The 26,230-nt window shown below is 42.0% G+C and overlaps 2 protein-coding genes across 5 annotated transcripts in view; one reads left to right on the forward strand and one right to left on the reverse strand.

Annotated features, from left to right (window-relative positions):
* Nucleotides 1–16,280, forward strand: part of tex10 (testis expressed 10) — a 139,019-nt gene extending 122,739 nt beyond the window's left edge. For both annotated transcript variants that reach the window (XM_068004919.1, XM_068004927.1), the window contains exons 14-15: nucleotides 6,456–6,666; nucleotides 15,413–16,280. In XM_068004919.1, coding sequence (XP_067861020.1) covers nucleotides 6,456–6,666; nucleotides 15,413–15,526 — 325 coding nt within the window. In that variant the 3' untranslated portion in view covers nucleotides 15,527–16,280. The remainder of the gene's footprint in view (nucleotides 1–6,455; nucleotides 6,667–15,412) is intronic.
* The window catches only part of invs (inversin), a 351,132-nt gene continuing 331,294 nt past the window's right edge, over nucleotides 6,393–26,230 (reverse strand). For 2 of the 3 annotated variants that reach the window (XM_068004906.1, XM_068004888.1), the window contains one exon: nucleotides 23,292–23,417. In XM_068004906.1, the coding sequence (XP_067861007.1) occupies nucleotides 23,302–23,417 (116 nt within the window). In that variant the 3' untranslated portion in view covers nucleotides 23,292–23,301. Of the gene's footprint in view, nucleotides 7,494–23,291; nucleotides 23,418–26,230 lie in introns of those variants that run through there. The other variant, XM_068004896.1, reaches the window with a different exon arrangement.

Here is a 26,230-nt window from a genome sequence, read left to right on the forward strand (position 1 = left end):
AAGAGCTAAAGATGGTAATAAACTTGAATGGCTTTCTTTTTGCTGAGAGTCGGGCAAGTCCGACTTGGGCCAAATTTTGATATTTAATAAACCAAATTGGTCAATTTTGGGTCACTTTGAGTTCACAGGTCAGTTTGCTCATGTTGACAATTAATCAAACAAACTATACTGAAGCCAGACCATCCCACGTTATGTGATGGAAAAGTGGCATTGCGCAAAACAGTCGTGGGTGTGTAACAGAGAGGGAGGAAATAGAGGGGTACAACTTGTCAACAATTCAGTGAAATACTGTTGCAATCAATTTACCTTTTTATTTGCATACTCCGTTCTCATTCCTTTGAGTAATACTCGATGATAGATTTTTAATAGCTATTATTCTGATGGATGCCAATTTAAAAACCAGGAAAGGGTGGGGGGGAGAAATTGAACCCCAGAAATCCTTGTAAATTTAGAGAAAGTTAGTTAATATCAATCTCTATTTTGAACATTGGTAAAACTCAAGAAAACAAGCAAGGGACTTTTTTCAAAAAAAGGTAAGCTAAATGACATCCCATAATTACACAGTTCATGGATACCCCTTTTATGGGACTCACCAATCAGACTCTCACTTAACCCCTGGATAGCTTCTTTCACTTACCTGCCACTATGATGGTGGGATAATACCGATTGCTGGAGATTAAGCACAAGGGGCAAACTTGCTTATAGTAAAGAATGCCTTATTGCATGACCTAAGTCGATCTTTGATTGATGAGCTCAGTCTTTAAGGGGCTATCGGTATGGAAACTGTGTCAGTGCACTGCTGTCCTTGCTCCATATCTAATTAGGAATGAAAGACTGGTATTTGCTGCAGTATAAAAATATCGGCATCACAGCAAAACTTAAAAATTATCCCGGTCCTCTTTTATAAAAAAAAAACTGGACAGCTTTTGTTTCTTCTCCTGCCAAGTGCGCCCATATCTGTCAACCTCATTTTTTGGTATGAAAACAATGGGAACTTCTTTTCTCAAAAAAAACTGGAGGAAATTGATTTTTACTGATTCATCATCCAAAAGAAATTTCATTTATCAATGAAAGTCAGTTTTAAAAAAAAACAATTTTATTCGTCCCTATGCATTGGAGAATTCTACGGGTTCTGTGTTTCTGTGAACCATGTACATTTTTTTCCTCTCTGAAGCATTTCTAAGACAATTACTTGTAAATGAGATCACAGGAGACAAGATGTTTGCTATACTGTCAAATGTGATTTGTGTCTGTTTGTTTCCTGACCCACAGCTAGATAGAGCAAAATTGTCTTCATTCAATAATCTGATCACGTTTATCAGCAGCAAATTCTCCTGGATTACAAAGAGTCCTCAAAGATTTTCAATGTTCATGTAAAAATATGTTGGGCTATTGAATTTACAGAAGTTGGATTAACTATTTGAACACTAAATATTCTTAGCTTTCAAAAGGTTTGCAAAAATAATTATGTATTAATTTCAAATACGTTACTTGTAAACCAGGGCAGGGGGAGGGGCACCAGGACATCGCAGCAGAGAGGAGAGACAAGGTACATAGAAAACTAGGAGGGACAAACAGCAACAGAATAAAGAATAGTGTAGAAAGAGTAGGAATTAGGAATTAGGAGGAAAAAAGCAAAGCCTACTAGCATGGTGTTGGAATGCATGTCTGTTAATGTGAGGAATGTTACAAATAAGGTTGAACAGCAGGCACAAGTTGCCACATGGGGTTATGATGTAGTGGCTATAACGGCGACCTGGCTTAAACATGGGCCGGAATGGGAACTAAACATTCCTGGCTACAATGTATTCAGGAGGGATAGGGAAGGAAAAAAGAAAGGAGTGGGGTGGGGGTGGTGGTAGTCAAGGATAATATTACAGTTCGACAGAGGGACAATATACTAGAGGGTTCAAAGACTCAATCTATTTGGTTAGCGTTAAGGAGCTGTTACATTACTGGGTGTTTACTACAGACCCCCAAATAGTGAGAAGGAGATGGAGGCAAATCTGTAGGCAAATTTCGGAGAATGTAAAAATAATAGAGCAGGAATAGTAGGGGACTTCAGTTATCCTAATATAGACTGGGGAAAAAGCGTCAAAGCAAGAAAGGTGAAGAATTCGTAAAATGTATACAGGACAAATTTCTTAATCAGTATGTTTCTAGCCCAACAAGGAAACGAGCAGTGCTGGATCAAGTTCTAGGGAATGAAGTAGGGCAAATGGAGTGTGTTTCAGTGGGAAACAAAGAAAAACCAAAGGTGAAAATATCCAACTAGAAGTGAGACGATTTCAGTGATTTGAGAAGGGATCTAGCACAGGTGGACTGGAATCAAAGATTGGCCAAGAAAACAGTAAATGAGCAATAGCAGGCCTTCAAGGCAGAGATAGTTTGGGTACAACCTCGGCATATTCCCATAAGGAGGAAAGGTAGGGCATCCAAAGCTAGAGCTCCCTGAATGACAAAGGAAATAGAGACTAAAATAAAACAGAAAAGAAGGTTTGTGAAAATATGTCCGGTATAGAATACAGTAGAAAACCAGGCAGAATGCAGAGAATGAAGGGGGAAATTGAAAAAGGATATAAGAAGGGCAAAGAGAGAATATCAGAAAAGATTAGTGGGTAACATAAAAGGGAACCCAAAAATCTTTTATAAACATATAAAAAGTAAAAGGATAGTTAAAGAAATGATGGGAGGCAGAGGACTTGACTGTGGGACTGAATGAGTACTTTGCATCTGTCTTCACAAAAGAGGAGGATGAGGTTAATGTCGCAGTAGAAGAGGAAGTAGAGATATTGGATAGGATAAAAATAGTTAGAAAGGAGGTGCTAATTAGGTTGGTATCACTCAAGATTAACCAGTCACCCGGTCCAGATAGGATGCATCCTAGGTTGCTGAGGGAAGCAAGTGTGAAGATAGGAGAAGCTCTGACCACAATCTTTCAATCCTTGCTGGATGTGGGAGTGATGCCAGAGGACTGGAGGATTGCAAATGTTACACCCCTATTCAAAAAAGGGGAGAGGGATAAACCTGGTAATTACAGGCCAGTCAGTCTAACATCAATGGTGGGAAAACTACTAGAGACCATTGTCAAGGACAAAATTAATTCTCACGTGGAGAAGCATGAGTTAATAAGGGACATGAGTCAAAGGCAAATCGTACCTGACTAACCTGATTGAGTTCTTTGATGAAGTAACAGAGAGGGTTGATGAAGATAGTGCAGTAGATGTATATATGGACTTTCAAAAGACATTTGATAAAGTACCACATAACAACAGATTTATTCGGAAAATAGAAACACAGGGGATTAAAGGGACGGTGATAACCTGGGTATGTAATTGGCTAAGGGGTAGTAGGCAGAAAGTAGTGGTGAACAGATGCTTTTCTGACTGGAGAGAAGTATGCTGTGGGGTCCCCCAGGGGTCGGTATTGGAACCATTGCTTTTCTTCACATATATATATATATAAACTGGGTGTAGGGAGTACAATTTCGAAGTTTGCAGATGATATAAAACTTGGCAACATAGTTAATAGAAGGATGGTAGCAGACTTCAGGAGGATATAGACAGATTGGTGAAATGGGCAGACACTTGGCAGATGCAATTTAATGCAGATAAGTGTGAAGTGATGCATATTGGGAGGAACAACATGGAGCGACAGTATAATCTAAATAGTACTATTTTGAGGAGAGTGCAAGAGCAGAGGGACTGGAGATGCATATTCACAAATCTTTGAAGGTGGCAGGGCAAGTTGATAAGGTGGTTAAGAAAGCGTATGGGATACTTGGCTTTGTAAATAGGGGCATTGAATACAAAAACAAGGAAATCATGCTAAACCGTTACAAATCACTAGTTAGACCTCAACTCTGGAATATTTTGTACAATTCTGGGCACCACACTTTAGGAAGGATGTCAAGGCCTTGGAGAGGGTACAGAGGAGGTATACCAGGGCTGAGGGACTTCAGTTATGTGGAGAGATTGGAGAAGCTGGGATCGTTTTCCTTCGAGCAGAGAAGGTTAAGGGGAGACCTAATTTTTTTTTTTTTTTCGTTCACGGGATGTGGGCGTTGCTGGCAAGGCCGGCATTTATTGCCCATCCCTAATTGCCCTTGAGAAGGTGGTGGTGAGCCGCCTTCTTGAACCGCTGCAGTCCATGTGGTGACGGTTCTCCCACAGTGCTGTTAGGAAGGGAGTTCCAGGATTTTGACCCAGCGACAATGAAGGAACGGCGATATATTTCCAAGTCGGGATGGTGTGTGACTTGGAGGGGAACGTGCAGGTGGTGTTGTTCCCATGCGCCTGCTGCCCTTGTCCTTCTAGGAGGTAGAGGTCGCGGGTTTGGGAGGTGCTGTCGAAGGAGCCTTGGCGAGTTGCTGCAGTGCATCCTGTGGATGGTGCACACTGCAGCCACAGTGCGCCGGTGGTGAAGGGAGTGAATGTTTAGGGTGGTGGATGGGGTGCCAATCAAGCGGGCTGCTTTATCTTGGATGGTGTCGAGCTTCTTGAGTGTTGTTGGAGCTGCACTCATCCAGGCAAGTGGAGAGTATTCCATCACACTCCTGACTTGTGCCTTGTAGATGGTGGAAAGGCTTTGGGGAGTCAGGAGGCGAGTCACTCGCCGCAGAATACCCAGCCTCTGACCTGCTCTCGTAGCCATGGTATTTATAATAATGAAGGGTTTTGATAAAGCAAGTAGGGAGAAACTGTTTCCTCTGTCAAGTAGGTCGGTAACCAGAGGTCATAGATTTAAAATAATTGGTAAAAAAAAACTAGAGGGATAATGAGAAATTTTTCAGAGTGTTTTTACGATCTGGAATGCACTACCTGAAAGGGTGGTGGAAGCAGCTTCATAGGAACTTTCAAAAGGAATTGGACATGTATTTGAAGAGGACTAATTTGCAAGGTTATGGGGAAAAAGCTGGGGTGTGGGACTAAATTGGACAGCTCTTTACGTATGGGCTGAATGGTCTCCTTCTGTGCTGTAAGATTCTATGTTTCTATGATTCTATGAAACCAGAATTTGAGAAATGGGTTGAAAATGCTCAAACTGTTTTCGGTGTGGACCAATGCCCATGTTCCAAGGTGAAACTTAACCTACTAGTTAATCAGTGAGCTCTCGCTATCCAGAATGTTAGTCTGTATTTCAGCTCTCCAAGTCTGTGCCAGTGTTTTTCTCCACAAGTCACCTAGTCTAATCCCACTCTCCTATTCGCTCCCATCACTTTTTCAAGAAGTTATCCAGTTCCCCTTTAAATGTATCTATGGACTCTGCTATAACAATGGTTTGTGGCAAAGAATTCTCCATTCTAACCACATTCTCTGTAGAGGTTTTTTTTCTACCCTCACCTTTTAATTCCTTTTTTGATTATTTTAAATTTATGCTTGCTGTTTAGCTGACCAATGGAAACAATCTATCACTATTTAACTTATCATGCTCCCAAAATTTGGAAGACCTCTTATTCGGTCACCCTATAACCACTTCACTCATGAAATAACCCTACCTTTTCAAGTGTTTCTTCATAACTATTACTCTTCATCCCTGATAACATCCCAGTGACTCAATGCTGCACTTTTCCCATTGTTTTTATATCCTTACTATAATGGGGTATCCAAAACCCACACAATCCTTCAATTGCGACCAAAATAAGATCATATACAAGTTCAACATTATCACCTTACTTTTGTATTCTATTCCTTTAGATTAAAAAAACATTGATTCACTTTGCCACCTTCATGGCTTTTTCTAATTGTGCTGCTACTTTTAATGATTTGTGTATCTAGACCCTAAGGTTCTTCTACTGCATTTAAAATCTTGCCAATTGAAGTGTGTTTCCTTTCCTTTCCCTATCCTTGCTTCCAAAATATATTGCTTTGCATTTTTCTACCCATTCTGCTAGCCTGTCTATGTTGTCTTGCAGTCTTTCACAATTCTCACCACAATCGCCAAATCCCCAATTTGATGTTATCAAAAAATTTCGATATTGTTCCCTCAATTTCTAAATCCGCATCATTTATGCATTTAGCAGCTGAGTGTTCCAACAAAGATGCCTTTGGAAGAGCACTTATCCCATCTTTCCAGTCTGAGAAACTTCCTTTCAACTTTACTTTGATGCCCTCGTTCCCAGTAAAACCTTTACACTCTCTCCCACCCTGGTCATTCCCCTCGGTACGGCCCTCATCTTTGCTCCCTTAAGTCTAAGGGACGCAGATTTGAACGTTTATGGCACACAACCAGTTTAGCCATTCATCGCCAAATCTGGCTGGACCACATCAAACCCTGCTCCCCTCTGCCAAACTGCTCACTATTCCATGATCATCCCGGAATACAAAGGTAGCACCCGGCTACTTAGCCTATTAACGATTTAGAAGTACGAGTAATTTTTTTTCCCCATAACTTTTATTTGCTGTTTTCTCTGGTGTATATATTGAAAAATTAATGTATTGACAATTTCTTTGCAGAGAATTGCTGTGGGGGTCATGCCTTGCAGCGCTGGCCCACATCCCCCGCTTGCTGCGACTGATGCTGCAGAGTCTGCGTGTAAATGGCACCTGCCAGGAGGAGCTTCCTGTTGTTGCACAGATCCTTCGCCTTCTGCTTCAGCAAGCACAGCTTAGGCAACACATGGTGGCAAATGCAGCACTGGTGCAACAGGTCATACAGGATATCACGGTATGGCTGCCTTTCTTCACAGTATTCCAAGAGCATCAACATCTGGTGCTTTTATGAATAAATACCAAGAATTTTAACTAGCGCTATTTATTTTGCTGTTCTCCCAGATACACTCTTCAGAGGAGTTGCTAGATCCGTTAACTTCTACATTTCAGCTTCATTGTCTGGCAACTTTGCTAATCCAATTGCGTGTCTGTGCCTTACTAAATTTGTGGTGGTATTTTAGATATTGTGTACGATTCAGATTAATATTTAATATTGTTGACATGTTAGTCCAGTACAATCCCCACCACTTAAAACGTCCACGTTTAAAACGGGCAGTCGCCTGTGTCAGCCAAAAAGCCACGACGATTATCCATTTGCATTAACGTCAATTTCAAAGTTGCTGGTTATGGTGTCTTAAGTGCTCTGTTTATTTCGGGCTCAAACAGCTGTGCTTACTCACTACTTCGCATCTTATTAAGGTTTCTCTGTCATTAAATCCACCTCCGTATCCAGTCCTTCTAGTTTGGCATACTTTAGAGTGTTGCACACTGATCTTTTTGCTCAATTCACATTTCCACAGGTTTTACACTGCCAGTCATTGGCACTGAAAAGGCTACGGATTTTTTTCTGCAAGAGTCTTTCCAATTTCTATTCCTCCAGCCTTCATTAGCTTTGCTTCACGTGTTCTTTCCACATCTGTTACAATTTGTTCTTCATGCAAAGTTAACATTTCCAAATTCTTTATCCGGACATATCCAGCCATGGTTGCAGATGCAAAAGCTTTTTGCTGACCTCTTTTCTGCTTCCATTGAAGAGGCTGGAAATCGGGGAGTTGCGGGCAGCTTGTTACAGGGAGAAAGAGAGAGAGAGAAAAAATAAACTTTCTTCTGGCGTTATACCGGCAATCGCATATAGTGGGCAAAACATGTTTGCATGAATGCACCCGCCAAAAGTGGTAGGGACTATTATTGAGACACCAACGAAGTGCACTGTCGTTAAACTGCTGGAAATAACAGAAGAAATTTTAAGTGGTATTTAACCTGCAGATTGTAACTTGACGATATATTCCATCTCACCTGGGCAGTAAAGAAAATGTCCTGTTGTAATTTTGCCAATATTTTACTTGCTTTGGCTTCTCTTTCTGTTTACATTCACTTTTGGTGATTATTGCATTGTGTTTTACTTTAAGAGGCTGTGTTTAGTTCATTTCCCTGCAGGCTCACTAATGGAATGCCGTTTTGCAGATTATCATGTTAAAAAGTTGACAAATAAGCCAATGAGACGGTGGGGGGTTGCATGCAATGTTATGCTTGCTTAATGTGTCTGGGTTTTCTTGGCAGAAGTTCAGACTTCCTGATATAGCAATTAGTAGCATTTTGAGCACTGAAGGAGGATTTTAGCACCAGGTCTAGAAATTTTAACAAGTTTTTTTTGAAAAACTGAAGCTGAACATTGTTTTTTATACTTCACCAATTCTATGTTGTAACATTTGGAAATTCATTAATTTACGACAGTGAAAATACACTAAAAAAAAGTGGTTAGTGACCTTTAACAAATACAATAGTCTCTTGTGAACCATGAAATATGTTCAGAACTCAGCAATACCTTCCTAAGCTGTGGCAAGAGAAGTTGTTTAAGGATTTTTATCAGAGGGATCAGCCATTTTAAACATTCCAGGTTTTAGGGAAATAGCTGACTTTAAACTATATGCAAAAAAGATATTTGATTTTATGCTCAAATATATATTGATAACAGCTCATAATTGAATATGTATAAGGAGCCAGCTTATTTCCCCTAATTTGCATATAATGACATCACATATGTAATTTGACTTGAACTTGACTCTGCCACAGATACGAGAACATTATTTACACCAATATAGTATTTTAATCCTTTTGCTGCAGTAGTTTTGTGATGCATTCCCAAAACTATGAGGATTTTCATCTTTTTCATCAACAATAAGCAAATGCCTTCCATTTATCTATAAATTGGTTACGTTGCATCAATGAGAACAGCCCCCCTCTCCTCCACCACCACCACTAAAGCATGTACACTTGAAAAAATGAATAGTGAACAGAATTTATTCCAGTGCCACTGTGTGATATTAACTACATGAGATTTGTCTCTAAATGTTTACTGACGCCTTGCAGCAAGGTATGTAGAAGTTGGAAATACATTCATCAACATTTCCAGTATGGTGCCTGGAAGAGTGTCAAATCTAACTGTGAGGTGCATTCTTTAGCATTTATGCAGGGGATTAACAAAGTATGTTTTTTTTATATATGTAATCTAGCATTAATTTGAATTCACCTTTATGATTTATGTGCGTCAGGAGTTAGGTGCCATAGCTGGCAGTGATCCATGCCTTTGGCTACTACTGTTTAGCTGTGAAGTCTGAGTTTCATTTGAACCAGGAGGAAGAGATGAATGGATTTTATTTCCGGCAGCTGTTGAGGATCGCGGTCCTCACGTCTCATGACCTCTTGCTATGTTTGAATTTGAAGCAGAAAGCTTTCATTGATATCAATTTAGAAACTTGGGGCTGAAAGACGACAATAGATAATGTATGATTTTTTTTTCTTTTTTCCTATTTTTTGGTAAACCCTGATTAATATCTTCCTGTGCACATCACTTGGTACTGTCTTGAGACAGCTTCAGTTTTTGCTGAAGCTATCACAAAATAAGTTTTAATTTTCAAGTTGCTTAGATATAATATGGAAAAGAACAGGTACTGCAAATGAGAGAAATGAGGTTACATTTAAGTGATAAAATGACATTTATAGATTATGTCCCAGACTCTTCCATCACCATCCCTGGGTATGTCCTGTCCCATCAACAGGACAGACCCACCAGAGGTGGCGGTACAGTGATATACAGTCAGGAGGGAGTGGCCCTCGGGAGTCCTCAACATTGATTCCGGTTCCCATGAAATCTCATGGCATCAGGTCAAACATGGGCAAGGAAACCTCCTGCTGATTACCACCTACCGTCCTCCCTCAGTTGATGAATCAGTCCTCCTCCATGTTGAGCACCACTTGGAGGAAGCACTGAGGGTAGCAAGGGCACAGAATGTACTCTGGGTGGGGGACTTCAATGTCCATCACCAAGAGTGGCTCTGTATCACCACTACTGACCGAGCTGGTCGAGTCCTGAAGGGTATAGCTGCCAGACTGGGCCTGCAGCAAGTGGTGAGGGAAAAACCTACTTGACCTCGTCCTCACCAATCTACCTGTCGCAGATGCATCTGTCCATGACAGTATTGGTAGGAGTGACCACCGCACAGTCCTCCTGGAGACGAAGTCCTGTCTTCGCACTGAGGGCACCATCCAACGTGTTGTGTGGCACTACCACCGTGCTAAGTGGGATAGATTCAGAACAGATCTAGCAGCTCAAAACTGGGCATCCATGAGGCGCTGTGGGCCATCAGCAGCAGCAGAATTGTATTCCAGCACAATCTGTAACCTTATGGCCCAGCATATTCCTCACTCTACCATTACCAAAAAGCCAGGGGATCAACCCTGGTTCAATGAGGAGTGCAGAAGAGCATGCCAGGCGTACCTAAAAATGAGGTGCCAACCTGGTGAAGCTACAACTCAGGACTACACGCATGCTAAACAGCGGAAGCAACATGCTATAGACAGAGCCAAGCGATTCCACAACCAATGGACCCGATCAAAGCTCTGCAGTCCTGCCACATCCAGTTGTGAATGGTGGTGGACAATTAAACAACTAACAGGAGGAGGAGGCTCTGTAAACATCTCCATCCTCAATGATGGCAGAGTCCAGCACGTGAGTGCAAATGACAAGGCTGAAGCGTTTGCAACCATCTTCAGCCAGAAGTGCCGAGTGGATGATCCATCTCTGCCTCCTCCCGATATCCCCACCATCACAGATGCCAGTCTTCAGCCAATTCGATTCACTCCACATGATATCAAGAAACGGCTGAGTGCACTGGATACAGCAAAGGCTATGGGCCCCGACAACATCCCAGCTGTAGTGCTGAAGACTTGTGCTCCAGAACTAGCTGTGCCTCTAGCCAAGCTGTTCCAGTACAGCTGCAACACTGGCATCTACCCAACAATGTGGAAAATTGTCCAGTTATGTCCTGTCCACAAAAAGCAGGACAAATCCAATCCAGCCAATTACCGCCCCACCAGTCTACTCTCAATCATCAGCAAAGTGATGGACGGTGTCGCCGACCGTGCGATCAAGCGGCACTTACTCACCAATAACCTGCTCACTGATGCTCAGTTTGGGTTCCGCCAGGACCACTCTGCTCCAGACCTCATTACAGCCTTGGTCCAATCATGGACAAAAGAGCTGAATTCCAGAGGTGAGGTGAGAGTTACTGCCCTTGACATCAAGGCAGCATTTGACCGAGTGTGGCACCAAGGAGTCCTAGTAAAATTGAAGTCAATGAGAATCATGGGGGAAGCTCTCCAGTGACTGGAGTCATACCTAGCACAAAGGAAGATGGTAGTGGTTGTTGGACACCAGTCATCTCAGCCCCAGGACATTGCTGCAGGAGTTCCTCAGGGCAGTGTCCTTGGCCCAACCATCTTCAGCTGCTTCATCAATGACCTGCCTTCCATCATAAGGTTAGAAATGGGGATGTTCGCTGATGATTGCACAGTGTTCAGTTCCATTTGCAACCCCTCAGATAATGAAGCAGTGCATGCCCCCATGCAGCTAGACCTGGACAACATCCAGGCTTGGACTGATAAGTGGCAAGTAACATTCGCTCCAGATAAGTGCCAGGCAATGACCATTTCCAACAAGAGAGTGTCTAACCACCTCCCCTTGATGTTCAATGGCATTACTATCACCGAATCCCCCACCGTCAACATCCTGGGGGTCACCATTGACCAGAAACTTAACTGGACCATCCATATAAATACTGTGGCTACAATAGCAGGTCAGAGGCTGGGTATTCTGCGGCGAGTGACTCAACTCCTGACTCCCCAAAGCCTTCCCACCATCTACAAGGCACAAGTCAGGAGTGTGATGGAACACTCACCACTTGTCTGGATGAGTGCAGCTCTAACAACACTCAAGAAGCTCAACACCATCCAGGACAAAGCAGCCTGCTGGATTGACACCCCATCCACTACCCAAAACATTCACTTCCTTCACCTCTGGCACGCTGTGGCTGCAGTGTGTACCATCCACAGGATGCACTGCAGCATCTCGCCAAGGCTTCTTCGACAGCACCTCCCAAACCCGCGACCTCTACCACCTAGAAGGACAAGAGCAGCAGGCACATGGGAACAACACTGCCTGCACATTCCCCTCCAGGTCACACACCATCCCGACTTGGAAATATATCGCCGTTCCTTCATCATCGCTGGGTCAAAATCCTGGAACTCCCTTCCTAACGGCACTGTGGGAGAACCTTCACCACACGGGCTGCAGCGGTTCAAGAAGGCGACTCACCACCACCTTCTCAAGGGCAATTAGGGATGGGCAATAAATGCTGGCCTTGCCAGTGACGCCCACATCCCATGAACAAATAAAAAAAACATGTTGGCGACGTACTCTGAACCCTCAATTACTTTTCAGCTTCCATCTCATTCCCTAGTTCCCATGATTGTAAATTCTATATTGATAGAGCAGTATGTACCTTTGAGATTAAAGTTGAGATCTGTTGTCAGCTTCATGTAGGGGCTTCTGCTTAGTTGCTAGTCTAGTAATAGTGACAGAATTGAACAGGTAGAAATGTTCCATTGTCTGGCACACTCAGCCTTCACTATAATGTAAAGAATCAATTATACCAATCCAGTTCAAAATAGAATTTATCTAATCGGACTTGGTAGGAAAATCAGTAAGTTTTTTTCATTTATTTACACTGCCTAGCTGAAAACATTGGCAGACAATTTGCTTCCAGACCTTCTATACATTGCTCCATAACCGGCCAATAGGAAGTCTATGACAGTAGACTGGGGTGATTGGTGCCCTTTCACTTTTTCTGCGAGTGACAGTAAGTGCCCTCTTTCCTCCGGTTATTTTATCTTCTCGCTTTCTTTATTTCCCTGGGCCATACACAGAGGGCAGGTGAGAAACTTGCTCTGAGGAAATAGAACAATCATAGAAAATTTACGCCACAGAAGGAGGCCATTCGGCCCATTGTGTCTGCGTCAGTCAAAAATGAGCCACCCAGCCTAATCTCACTTTCCAGCACTTGGTCCATATCCCTGTAGGTTACGGCACATCAGGTGCACATCCAGGTACTTTTTAAATGAGTTGAGGGTTTCTGCCTCTACCGCCCTCTGTGAAAAAAAATTTCCTCAGCTCCCCTCTAATCCTTCTACCAATCACTTTAAATCTATGCCCCCGGTTATTGATCTCTCTGCTAAGGGAAATAGGTCCTTCCTATCTGCTCTATCTAGGCCCCTCATAATTTTGTACACCTCAATTAAATCACCTCTCAGCCTCCTCTGTTCCAAAGAGAACAACCCCAGCCTATCCAATCTTTCCTCATAGCTAAAATTCTCATAAATCTCCTCTGTACCCTCTCTAGTGCAATTACACCCTTCCTGTAATGTGGTGACCAGAACTGTACACTACTCAAGTTGTGGCCTAACCAGTGTTTTATGCAATTCCAGCATAACCTCCCTGCTCTTATGTTCTATGCCTCAGCTAATAAAGGAAAGTATTCCACATGCTGCCTTAACCACCTTATCTACCTGTCCTGCTACCTTCAGGGATCTGTGAACATGCACTCCAAGATTCCTCACTTCCTCTACACTTCTCCGTATCCTCCCATTTATTGTGTACTCCCTTGCGTTGTTTGCCCTCTCCAAATACATTACCTCACACTTCTCCGGATTGAATTCCATTTGCCACTTTTCTGCCCGCTTGACCAGTCTGTTGATATTTTTCTGCAGTCTACAGCTTTCTTCCTCGCTATCAACCACATGGCCAATGTTTGTATCATCTGCAAACTCCTTAATCATGCCCCCTACATTTAAGTCTAAATCATTAATATATATCACAAAAAGGAAGGTACCTAGTACTGAACCCTGCGGAACCCCACTGGAAACAGCCTTCCAGTCACAAAAACACCCATCGACCGTTACCCTTTGCTTCCTGCCACTGAGCCAATTTTGGATCCAACTAGCCACTTTCCCTTGGATCCTATGGGCTTGTACTTTTTTTGACCAATCTGCCATGTGGGACCTTGTCAAAAGCCTTGCTAAAATCCATGTAGACTACATCAAATGCACTACCCTCATCGCCACTCCTTGTTACCTCCTCAAAAAATACCATCAAGTTGTCGGTCATGACCTTCCCGTTACAAATCCGTGCTCACTGTCCTTGATTAGTCCGTGCCTTTCTAAGTGACTGTTTATCCTGTCCCTCAGAATTGATTCTAATAATTTGCCCACCACCGAGGTTAGACTGACTGAGCTGTAATTACTCGGTCTATCCCTCGCTCCCTTTTTAATCAACGGTACAATGTTAGCAGTCCTCCAATTCTCTGACACCACGCCTGTATCCAATGAGTATTGGAAAATGATGCTCAGAGACTCCGCTATTTTCTCCTTTGCTTCTTTTAACAGCCTGGGATACATTTCATCCGGCCCTGGTGATTTATCTACTTTCAAAGATTTTAATCCCCTTACTACTTCCTCTTTGTCAGTTTATTCCATCCAATATTTCATATTCCTCCTCCTTAACTACAGTGTCTGTGTCGTCCTTCTCTTTTGTGAAGAAACTTGTGAAGTATTCATTAAGAACCACACCAACATCAGTTACCTTTTTGGTCTCTAATGTTTGCAAGTAGCCTGGTGAGATGATGTTCCCCCCCCAGAGGTGTATCTGACATGGTGATTGGCTGGAAACCCATAAATGACTACACTGACCCAGCATGCTGGAGCTGCAATGTGGTGCACCACTGAAAATGCGAACTAGTGTCCTACTTATGTGTGATTCAATACAGTGATACACAAATTCCCACTATATCACTGCAAAGGTATTCTATTAATAGGTTAGTTCACTTAACAAAATGTAGAATAAGCAATGCACTATTATTGTCATTTAAAAAAAAAAAAGATTTTTCTTGCATATCTTCTCCCTTCTGAAAATGTTGACTCCAAGCTGGGGTCTGGCTTTGCAAGTGCTGATCAATCTCTGGTATCTCACCCAAATAGCTATTTTGCGTGTGAGCACGGGAAGGGTAACATCACAAATGATCCTGTTCTTACCCAAAATTCACCACCCCAGTAGGAGCTGCTGGATTGAATTCAAGCATAGGAATCCTGACATGTTTTCTTCCCACGGCCCATTCCGAGTCCAGAGTCTGAGATTATAATACACCTACCTCCTCTGAGATTAGCCAATTCAGCCAAGACCAGGGATCAAACCTGGAAGCTTCCTGATCTCAAACTCTTGTTATTCAATTTATAAACTTGAGTCATCAGGCAAGCCTATTTTTAAATTTCTGGCTTGCAGAAGGCCAGATAATGCAATAGACTAAATGTACAATAATAGAGATTTTGAAGGTCTGGTTTATGTTGCATTAGGTATGCAGCCGGCACCACCCCAATAGGCTTAGGAGTGTTTAGTACTATAGTAGAGATGTGAAATGGAAGATGAAGTCACCACTATAAATTGCCCCTTATTCCCCCTCCCAAAAATAAATTATATGTAGTTCTATGTAGGACAGAAAGGAAAAAATGGATATCAAGGGTTTGAAAAACTGTTGAGCAGTGTAGGATAAATGATTGACTTTTTTGACCTTCCATACTTTTTTTTCCCCCAGAACTTCAAGACTGAAGATTTCCAAGAGCAGTGGTTAACAGACCTTCATTACTGCTTCAGAATCTACCTTACAGCACAGCACAGAAATCCAGCCAGTTTCCCAGTGACCTATTAAAATCCATGAAATCCAACAAAATAATGACACCCACTCTTTTATATATAAAAGATATGCTTGCATCAAAGAAAAGTTGGACATGATGGACCTACAACCCCATAAATACAGAACTGACTTTATGAACATCTAGAATAAAATGATTGTGCTGTATGCTCAGATGTTTCTCTGGATAGGTATCTTTAGCTTGACATCCATAGGGATAACATAACTTAATTTGTTGTATAACAGAGATTAGACATATTAATTGGTTGATGTAGCATTTATCAAGAGTGATGCACTCCTTATTCTGTTGGATAACTTCCTGGAAATTTGCATGGGGAGTATTCTGTACTCAACATATTCACAGAAAATCTCTTTGCAATAATAACCTTTCAAGGTTGTGCTCAGTGAAAGTGTAAAGATTTTAATAAACCTACAGAAATGTCTTTTTATTGCAGTTTCTTGAGAACTAATTGCGCGTGTGCCTAAAAAATATCCCATAGCTACTTTCAAATTTGCTTTTGTTTTTCTGACCAAAGTCACTTTCACGACAATCCATTTATACTTTTATGGTTACAGAAATTGTCGTCTTTTTGTAAGAGTGCAATTTATTTCTTTCCAAAATGTTCAACTATGAACCTTGATTATGTATCCCTTCACCCATCAACCAACATGACTAGTCATAGCTTCTGTTTAATGGCAAGATATATGTGTGTTTGTGATCATTTATTTTGTTACACCAATAAACAATATGAATAAAAGTCTTTATTGAAAATGTATATATTCATTTAATAAAAACTACAAAAATAATTCATCTGTAATAACATGAGGCATTTCTGATACAAAATGTACTTTTAACAGGGCAATAACAGATGTTCTAGATACATGGTTAAGCCAAGGTGAAGCAGATCTATAACTATTGCAATCGAAGTCTTGTAAGTTGTAGAATGCCACCAGATAGTATTGTTCAGTTGGTGCAGGTGTGGATGGAAAATGTATTCATTCTATTTGCATAAACTGAAGCTGCTTGCCACATAATAGCTAATTACTATATTTGGATAGTTTTTTCCAGACTTCAAGCATAATACTGTGTATGTAATTAGTTCTTGCAAGTGAATGGCTAGGTGATATTTTACCTAATAAGCATAAGCAGATATTCCATGGTGTTTGTCAGTATGTAATGAAAGGACATGTGTACATTGTGCATGGCACTGTGTCAAAGAGCCAGAACAACCCAGTTGAACTAACAACTACAGGTTATTCTTGTTAATTCAGAAGTCATTTTTTTAACTCAAAAAATGTGAATTATCTAGTATTTTGAATTAAATAATTTTAATAGAACAGCAAAGGAGGGATTTTTTGTATGATTTCAATTCAAATTTATAAATAATTAGAATTAAAAGTAGACTAGTATAACTATTGGTGTGAAAGGTTTAACCCTTTTCATCCCAACCTAACATAATTCCTATTCTGCCCAGTGCTGGAGGGATTAAATGCAACTGGGAATGTATAGCACACTTAAGTCTGCTGGATTTGTATTCATTATCATTTCGGTATAGGTGTTAATAAAAGGGCACTTGTGATTTACTAATCAAACGTCATGAAGTTTGCTTATCTGAGGGGCCATCCATTCGAAGGACAGCAATAATATTTCACATATAATGCACTTATATTCAATACAATATTCACAAACTTTTTTCAGTTGTATGATTTTGGGTAAAAGTATTTTGAGTAAGGGTGACCCCAAAGATTTTATAGTTAAAAATAAATTCCACAAGGAGAGCCAGTTGATTAAGGAGGCTAGCATCCATGGGAGTGAATGGAGCAAGTAGTAAATTATAACTCACTTCTTTTATCGTATTATGACTTTCGCTTCATTTTCACTGTTCAGTACTACGAACTTTTTTCAAAAACTTATCTGATGCCACACTGGACTGGCTTGAGTGGCTAATATATTAATTGATTATGTAAGTGGTGTGATTCGCTGTTCTCCAATTATTATTGTTGCAGTTGGGCTATTGTGTAAGAGTATAAGTTTGAATTAGTAATAGATTCATTTTGAGCAGCGATAGATCAGTGGAATACAAAGAACCAGTAGGGTGTGGAGTTCATTGGGAGTTCAACTTTGAGTTGCAATTGGCCTACAGTTAAATTTATGGGGTTAAAATGCTAAGTTGTGTTTCAATTTATTAATCTTTTTTGCGATAACACTGCTTAGTTTAATGGCAGACAGTTGAATCCTCGTGTGTGGTAGCTGCGCAATATGGCAAGTCCTGGATAATTTGTGTGTCCAAATAATCATGTGTGCAGGAAGTAACTCCAACTGCTTGTACTCAATCTCAGTTTCTGAACTAGAGAAGCATTTGGCGATGCACGATTATATATGGGAAGCTGGAGAGTTCCTGGAATACACATTCCAGAAGGTGGACACCTGCTGGCAGAGTGAATCAATGAGGAAGGGAAGTGGATGACCATTCATTGGAGTAGAAAGTGGAATCAGAGCAAGTGGTTGCTAAAGGGGGGGATTCCGTAGGCAGGGGAGCAGTCAGGTGCTTTTATGCCCTAACTCCGACTCCTAAATGGTATGTTCCATCCAAAATACTAGGGTAAGGAATATCACTGAGCAGATGCAAGATTTTGGATTGGGATGGGGAACAGCCAGAAACCATGGTTCATGGTGGAGCCAGTAATCTAGGAAGAAAGAATTGAGGAAATGGAAAGGAATTTTGAACAATTAGGAGCAAGATTAAAGAGTAAATCCCTATGTGTGATATTCTCAAAATTGCCCTGCTTACTGTGTTGGTAGTTATAGGAATAGTAGAATAAGGTATTTAAATGTGTGGCTGGACAGATGGTGTAGGAGGGAACAGTTCACATTCCTGGGACCTTGAGACCAGTTCTGGGCAGAAGAGATCTGCACAAGACAGTGGGCTTCACCTGAACATGACAGGGCCCATGTTCTTACTAAGGGGAATAACTAGTGCTGTGGGGAAGGGTTTAAACTAATATAGCAAGAGGAGGGAAAAAACAAGATGAGAAAAGTAAACAAAAGGGACGAGGAATGTTTGTACAAAACATTGGTTAGGCCACAGTTAGTGTATTCTGTGCACTTTTGGGCACTCCATTATAGAAAGGATTATAAAGCTATAGAAAGCATACAGGGTAGATTCACCAGTTTGACTGTATGGATGGGAAACTTTAATTGAGAAGATATTTGAGGTACTATTGGAACTATTTCTACTGGAGCATCGAAGACTAAGGATATTTAATTGAGGTTTTTAATGAAGGGTTTTGATAATGAATAAGGAAGACTCTTTCTTCTGGTTGATGAGTCAATGACAGGTTATCAATCTAAAATTGTCACTGAGTGAGGACTGAGGTTAGGAAGAATTCGATTTTGCAAAGGGTTCCTGGAACATGAAATGCTTTCCCCAGGGAGTAGTTAAGGCAGAGACCATTGCATCTTTTAAGGGGAAATTAGATAAATATTAGATGCCGAGGAAGATACAAGGTTATCGGGACAAGAACAAGGTAGTGGGACTAATTTTCGATTGCTCCAGCAAAGAGCTGAAACAGACATGATGGGTTGAGATCGCCTCCTGTGCGGTAAACCTTTTTGGTCTTGTAGGAAAAAAGTTATTTAAAAAAAAAGTATTAGGGATTAAAACAGGTAAGATTGCTAAACGGGCGTATTGAGTTGTATACAGCTAAATGAATCATAGAATCATAGAAGTTTACAACATGGAAACAGGCCCTTCGGCCCAACATGTCCATGTCGCCCAGATTATACCACTAAGCTGGTCCCAGTTGCCTGCACTTGGCCCATATCCCTCTATACCCATCTTACCCATGTAACTGTCCAAATGTTTTTTAAAAGACAAAATTGTACCCGCCTCTACTACTGCATCTGGCAGCTCGTTCCAGACACTCACCACCCTTTGAGGGAAAAAATTGCCCATCTGGACCCTTTTGTATCTCTCCCCTCTCACCTTAAATCTATGCCCCCTCGTTATAGACTCCCCCTACCTTTGGGAAAAGATTTTGACTATCTACCTTATCTATGCCCCTCATTATTTTATAGACTTCTGTAAGATCCCCCCGAAACCTCCTACTCTCCAGGGAAAAAAGTCTCAGTCTATCCAGCCTCTCCCTATAAGTCAAACCATCAAGTCCTGGTAGCATCCTAGTAAATCTTTTCTGCACTCTTTCTAGTTTAATAATATCCTTTCTATAATAGGGTGACCAGAACTGTACACAGTATTCCAAGTGTGGCCTAACTAATGTCTTGTACAACTTCAACAAGACATCCCAACTCCTGTATTCAATGTTCTGACCAATGAAACCAAGCATGCTGAATGCCTTCTTCACCACCCTATCCACCTGTGACTCCACTTTCAAGGAGCTGTGAACCTGTACTCCTAAATCTCTTTGTTCTATAACTCTCCCCAACGCCCTACCATTAACGGCGTAGGTCCTGGCCCGATTCGATCTACCAAAATGCATCACCTCACGTTTATCTAAATTAAACTCCATCTGCCATTCATCGGCCCACTGGCCCAATTTATCAAGATCCCGTTGCAATCCTAGATAACCAATCTTGGTGTCATCTGCAAACTTACTAACCATGCCTCCTAAATTCTCATCCAAATCATTAATATAAATAACAAATAACAGCGGACCCAGCACCGATCCCTGAGGCACACCGCTGGTCACAGGCCTCCAGTTTGAAAAACAACCCTCCACAACCACCCTCTGTCTTCTGCCGTCAATCCAATTGGCTACCTCACCTTGGATCCCGTGAGATTTAACCTTATGTAACAACCTACCATGCGGTACCTTGTCAAAGGCTTTGCTGAAGTCCATGTAGACCACGTCTACTGCACAGCCCTCATCTATCTTCTTGGTTACCCCTTCAAAAAACTCAATCAAATTCGTGAGACATGATTTTCCTCTCACAAAACCATGCTGACTGTTCCTAATCAGTCCCTGCCTCTCCAAATGCCTGTGGATCCTGTCTCTCAGAATACCCTCTAACAACTTACCCACTACAGATGTCAGGCTCACCGGTCTGTAGTTCCCAGACTTTTCCCTGCTGCCCTTCTTAAACAAAGGCACAACATTTGCTACCCTCCAATCTTCAGGCACCTCACCTGTAGCTGTCGATGATTCAAATATCTCTGCTAGGGGACCCGCAATTTCCTCCCTAACCTCCCATAACGTCCTGGGATACATTTCATCAGGTCCCGGAGATTTATCTACCTTGATGCGCATTAAGACTTTCAGCACCTCCCTCTCTGTAATATGTACACTCCTCAAGACATCACTATTTATTTCCCCAAGTTCCCTAACATCCATGCCTTTCTCAACCGTAAATACCGATGCGAAATATTCATTTAGGATCTCACCCATCTCTTGTGGTTCCGCACGTAGATGACCTTGTTGATCCTTAAGAGGCCCTACTCTCTCCCTAGTTACTCTTTTGCCCTTTATGTATTTGTAGAAGCTCTTTGGATTCACCTTTGCCTTATCTGCCAAAGCAATCTCATGTCCCCTTTTTGCCTCCTGATTTCTCTCTTAACTCTACTCTGGCAATCACTATACTCTTCAAGGGATCCACTTGATCCCAGCTGCCTATGCATGTCATATGCCTCCTTCTTCTTTTTGACTAGGACCTCAATCTCCCGAGTCATCCAAGGTTCCCTACTTCTACCAGCCTTGCCCTTCACTTTATAAGGAATGTGCTTACCCTGAACCCTGGTTAACACACTTTTGAAGGCCTCCCACTTACCAGACGTCCCTTTGCCTGCCAACAGACTCTCCCAATCAACTTCTGAAAGTTCCTGTCTAATACCATCAAAATTGGCCTTTCCCCAATTTAGAATTTTAACTTTTGGGCCAGACCTATCCTTCTCCATAGCTATCTTAAAACTAATGGAACTATGATCACTGGTCCCAAAGTGATCCCTCACTAACACTTCTGTCACCTGCCCTTCCTTATTTCCCAAGAGGAGGTCAAGTTTTGCCCCCTCTCTAGTCGGGCCATCCACATACTGAATGAGAAATTCCTCTTTGATGCACTCAACAAATTTCTCTCCATCCAAGCCCCTAATGCTATGGCTGTCCCAGTCAATGTTGGGAAAGTTAAAGTCCCCTACTATTACCACCCTATTTTTCTTGCAGCTGTTTGTAATCTCCTTACATATTTGCTCCTCAATTTCCCATTGACTATTTGGGGGTCTGTAGTACAATCCTATCAAAGTGATCTCTCCCTTCTTATTTTTCAGTTCTACCCATATAGACTCCGTGGGCGAACCCTCGGATATATCCTCTCTCACTACTGCAGTGATGTTCTCCCTAATCAAGAACGCAACTCCCCCTCCTCTCTTACCTCCTGTTCTATCTTTCCTATAGCATCTGTACCCTGGAACATTGAGCTGCCAGTCCTGCCCCTCCCTTAGCCATGTTTCAGTAATAGCTATAACCTCCCAGTCCCATGTACCCATCCATGCCCTGAGTTCATCTACCATGCCCATCAGACTTCTTGCATTGAAATAAATGCAGTCTAATCTAGACTTCCCTTGGTCTTTGCCCTGCTTTCTCAGACCATCTGTCCGGTCATGTTTTGTACACTCTCCCTTACTGCCTTTTGTTTCTGTCACCACTTCATGCACAAAGTATTGCAAATAAAACTGTTGGACTAGAGGCACAAATTGATCTGAGGAAATATATAACATTGAGAGAGGCACTTAAGCTAGGGCAGAACGAAAATATGGAGCATGTTAGTTGTGAAGACCAAGTAACTAGGGCAACAGACAGGTTAGTGGACTGGGTTGATATGTCAACATATGAAACATTTGGCAGGAAAAATGAGGAAATATACAATAAATGGTAATACTTTCAAAGAAGTAAAGGAACATAAATCTTTAAAAGGAAGGGCAAGTTAATAAAGCTTTTTTAATATAAAAAAAGCATATGTAATCTTTGTTTTAGAAATGAGGGAATAGAATACAAAGGTGAAGAGATATTGCTAAACTTGTATGAATAACTGGTTAGGCTGCAATTAGAATATTGTGTGAAGACTTGGCTGGTCTACTTTCGGAAGGATGTCAAGGTTGTGGAGGATGCATAGAGGAGATGCACTAGGATCATATTGGGGATGAGAGGCTTTAGTTGAGACTAGAGAAACAGGCTCTTTAGATTAGAGGAAAACAGATAGAGGTGTTCAAAATTATGAAAGGTTTTGGTAAGGGAAATAAGGAAAACTTTCCACTGGTCAGTGAATTGATAACTAATGGGTATAAATTTAAAATCATCGCCAAATGAATGAAGGGAGAAGTGAGGAGAAACTTTTTATACAGAGGGTTGTTAGGATGCTATCCCAGAATCCATAATAGCTTTTAAAAGGAAAGTGGTAAATTTTTGAAATTTGTTTTAAATGGTATGGGAAAGGTAGCGTAGTGGAAGTAAGTGGGTAGCTCTTTCAGAGAGCTGGCATAGGTGTGATGGGCTGAATGGCTGCCTCCAATGTGTAAATTTTATGATTTAGGTAAGGAGATGCAATAGCAAAGCAGTTTTCACATAATTCTTTGGTATAATTTAATCTGTAATGTGTAACCTAGATGTGGAGTTCCTTTAAGAACATTTGTACAAATACGCCCTTTAATCATTAAGCTGCTGTGAAAAGCGCAGGCACAGCTTTGATTTTTTTTTCTCTCTGACAATTGTACAGGGAACCAGTACAATTTAAGGGCACACCCCCACACTATGGCCGCTGTTTGCAGTCCTGCCTCTCTGCCTTATTCTTTTGGCCTAGCTTTGTACGCCTTTGCAGAAGTGTGTGGTCTCATGTTGTAGGAGAACTGTTTGGACATTCCACTGTTTCCCAGGAGCTGAACATGTTGCAGGTTACTCACTGTGGATAGAAGCAGACAAGTTAAAAATCTGATTCTTAGATTGGTCACTGTGTCCCTCTCGAATGCTGTTTTGTGCATTAGCATTTATTTTGTTATGAATATTTTCTGATTCAGGCTATTTCTCTGCATATATTTGCCATTTGAAGCACAAAAACTATCCCCTCTGATTTTGTTACATATCAGGTGTAATTCAGAGGACAAACCAGATAACCTGCTCCCAGCTCTTCAGTAGTTTCTCTCTTGCCCCCCACCCCTTCCAAAACAATACATCTGAGATCAGGAACTCAGGAGTGGAGGAAATCAAACTTACTTTACCATTTTTATAGTTTATGTTGATGAAGGGTTAACTAAAACAATCTAATTTTTTTGAGATGTTACATTTTCTGTTATTTCAGATTTTCAGCGTTCACTGATTCCTTGGCCTTAGGCAGATGAAGCAGGATCAGTGAATTGCATTCATCCATGAGGGCGTGCAATTACAAGAAAATTATACTCAATCATTTTTTATTGGCTAAAGTCCATTGCCATGTGTGATCAAAAGGGTTCTTCTGGGTTAGTACCAATGACCGATAAATCTGAGGGCTCCTCGTTGTCTAAAGAGAGCACTATACTGACTTGACATTTGATGCAATAGGCCACAGCAAAGATAAAGAGCCTTAATGAGCCATTTTAATGGAAATGGATTCTGTAATGTATCTTCCAGTTAATGGTATTGCACCACGTGTGGACATAGATTTCCCAAAAGCTGCATTAGGTGAGAGGAGGGGGAACAGCAATGTCCAAGAATGCGAACCCACTAACTCACCTTGGAGTGGCCGTTCTAAGACTGATGAACAGGATTCTGTTTGAGGCACAGTGTTCCACAGTGCAGTTGTGATTTCTAGCCACAAGAAGAGGACCCTAATGAGCATGAGTCCAGATATCATTCTAGTAAATCTACGCTGCACTCCCTCCAAGGCAAAGTTTTGACAAAACTTCCCAAGGTGCTTCACAGAGATGTGAGGAAAACTGATGCCAAACCAAAACAGGAGATATTAGGAAGGGTGACCTAAATCTTGGTCAGAGGTGGGTTTTAAGGACAATTTTAAAAGTGGAGAGGGAAGTGGAGGAGTTTAGGGCTATAATGCCAGAGAGGCTGGACTCAGAGCAGAGAGTTCGTGGGTCGGGAGGGGGAAGGATGGGGCGGAGGGGGCTACAGAGATAGTAAAGGCTGAGGCCACGGAAGTATTTAAAAACAAGGCACAGGAACTTTAAATTTGAAGCATTATGGAAATTGGAGCTGTTGTAAACCATCAAGGACGAAGGGATGGGACGCAGGACTTGGCACAACAACAACTTGCATTTATATAGCGCCTTTAACGTAGAAAAATGTCCCAAAGCGCTTCACAGGAACATTATCAAACAAAATTTGACACCGAGCCACATAAGGAGATATTAGGACAGGTGACCAAAAGCTTGGTCAAAGAGGTAGGTTTTAAGGAGGGTCTTAAAGGAGGAGAGAGAGGTTGAGAGCGGAGAGGTTTAGGGAGGGAACTCCAGAGCTTAGGGCCGAGGCAGCTGAAGGCGCGGCCACCAATGGTGGAGCGATTAAAATCAGGGATGCGCAAAATGCCAGAATTGAAGATCTCAGAGGGTTGTAGGACTGGTGAAGGTCACAGAGATAGGGAGGGAGCGAGGCCATGGAGGGATTTGAAAACAAGGATGAGAATTTTAAAATCGATGCGTTGCCGGACTGGGAGCCAATATAGGTCAGCAAGCACAGGGATGATGGGTGAACGGGACTTGGTGCGAGTTAGGCTATGGGCAGCAGAGTTTTGGATGAGCTCAAGTTTATGGAGGGTGGAAGATGGAAGGAGAGCATTGAAATAGTTGAGTCTGGAGGTAACAAAGGCATGGATGAGGGTTTCAGCAGCAAATGAGCTGAAGCATGGGGGAGACAGGCGATGTTACGGAGGTGGAAGTAAGCGGTCTTGGTGATGGAGCGGATATGTGGTCGGAAGCTCATCTCAGGGTCAAATAGGACGCCAAAGTTACAAACGGTCTGGTTCAGCTTCAGACAGTGGCCAGAGAGAGGGATGGAGTTGGTGGCGAGGGAACGAAGCTTGTGGCGGGGACCGAAGACAATGGCTTCGGTCTTCCCAATATTTAGTTGAAGGAAATTTTTCCTCATCCTGTGCTGGATGTTGGACAAGCAGTGTGACAACTCAGAGACAATGGAGGGGTTGAGAGAGGTGGTGGTGAGGTAGAGCTGGGTGTCGTCAGCGTGGATGTGGAATCTGACATGTTTTTGGATGATGTCGTCGAGGGGCAGCATGTTGATGGGGTATTCCCATCTACAAGGGGGCCAAGGATAGATCCTTGGGGGACTTCAGATATTGGTACAGGAGTGGGAAGAGAAGCGATTGCAGGTGATTTTCTGGCTACGACCAGATGGATAAAAATGGAACCAGGCAAGTGCAGTCCCACCCAGTTGGACAACAGAGGAGAGGCGTTGGAGGAGGTTGGTGTAGTCAAACGTGTCAAAGGTTGCAGACAAGTCGAGAATCACAGAAGGTTACAGCACAGGAGGCCATTCGGCCTATCGAGTCCAAACCGGCTCCATGCATAAGCAATCCAGCTGGTCCCACTCCCCCGCCCTATCCCCATAGCCCTGCACATTTTTTCGTTTCAAGTACTTATCCAGTTCCCTTTTGAAGGCCATGATTGAATCTGCCTCCACCACTCCCTCGGGCAATGCATTCCAGATCATAACCACTCGCTGTGTAAAAGAAGTTTTTCCTCATGTCACCTTTGGTTCTTTTGCCAATCACCT

This window comes from Heptranchias perlo, chromosome 2, assembly GCF_035084215.1.
Source record: "Heptranchias perlo isolate sHepPer1 chromosome 2, sHepPer1.hap1, whole genome shotgun sequence".
NCBI lineage: Eukaryota > Metazoa > Chordata > Chondrichthyes > Hexanchiformes > Hexanchidae > Heptranchias > Heptranchias perlo.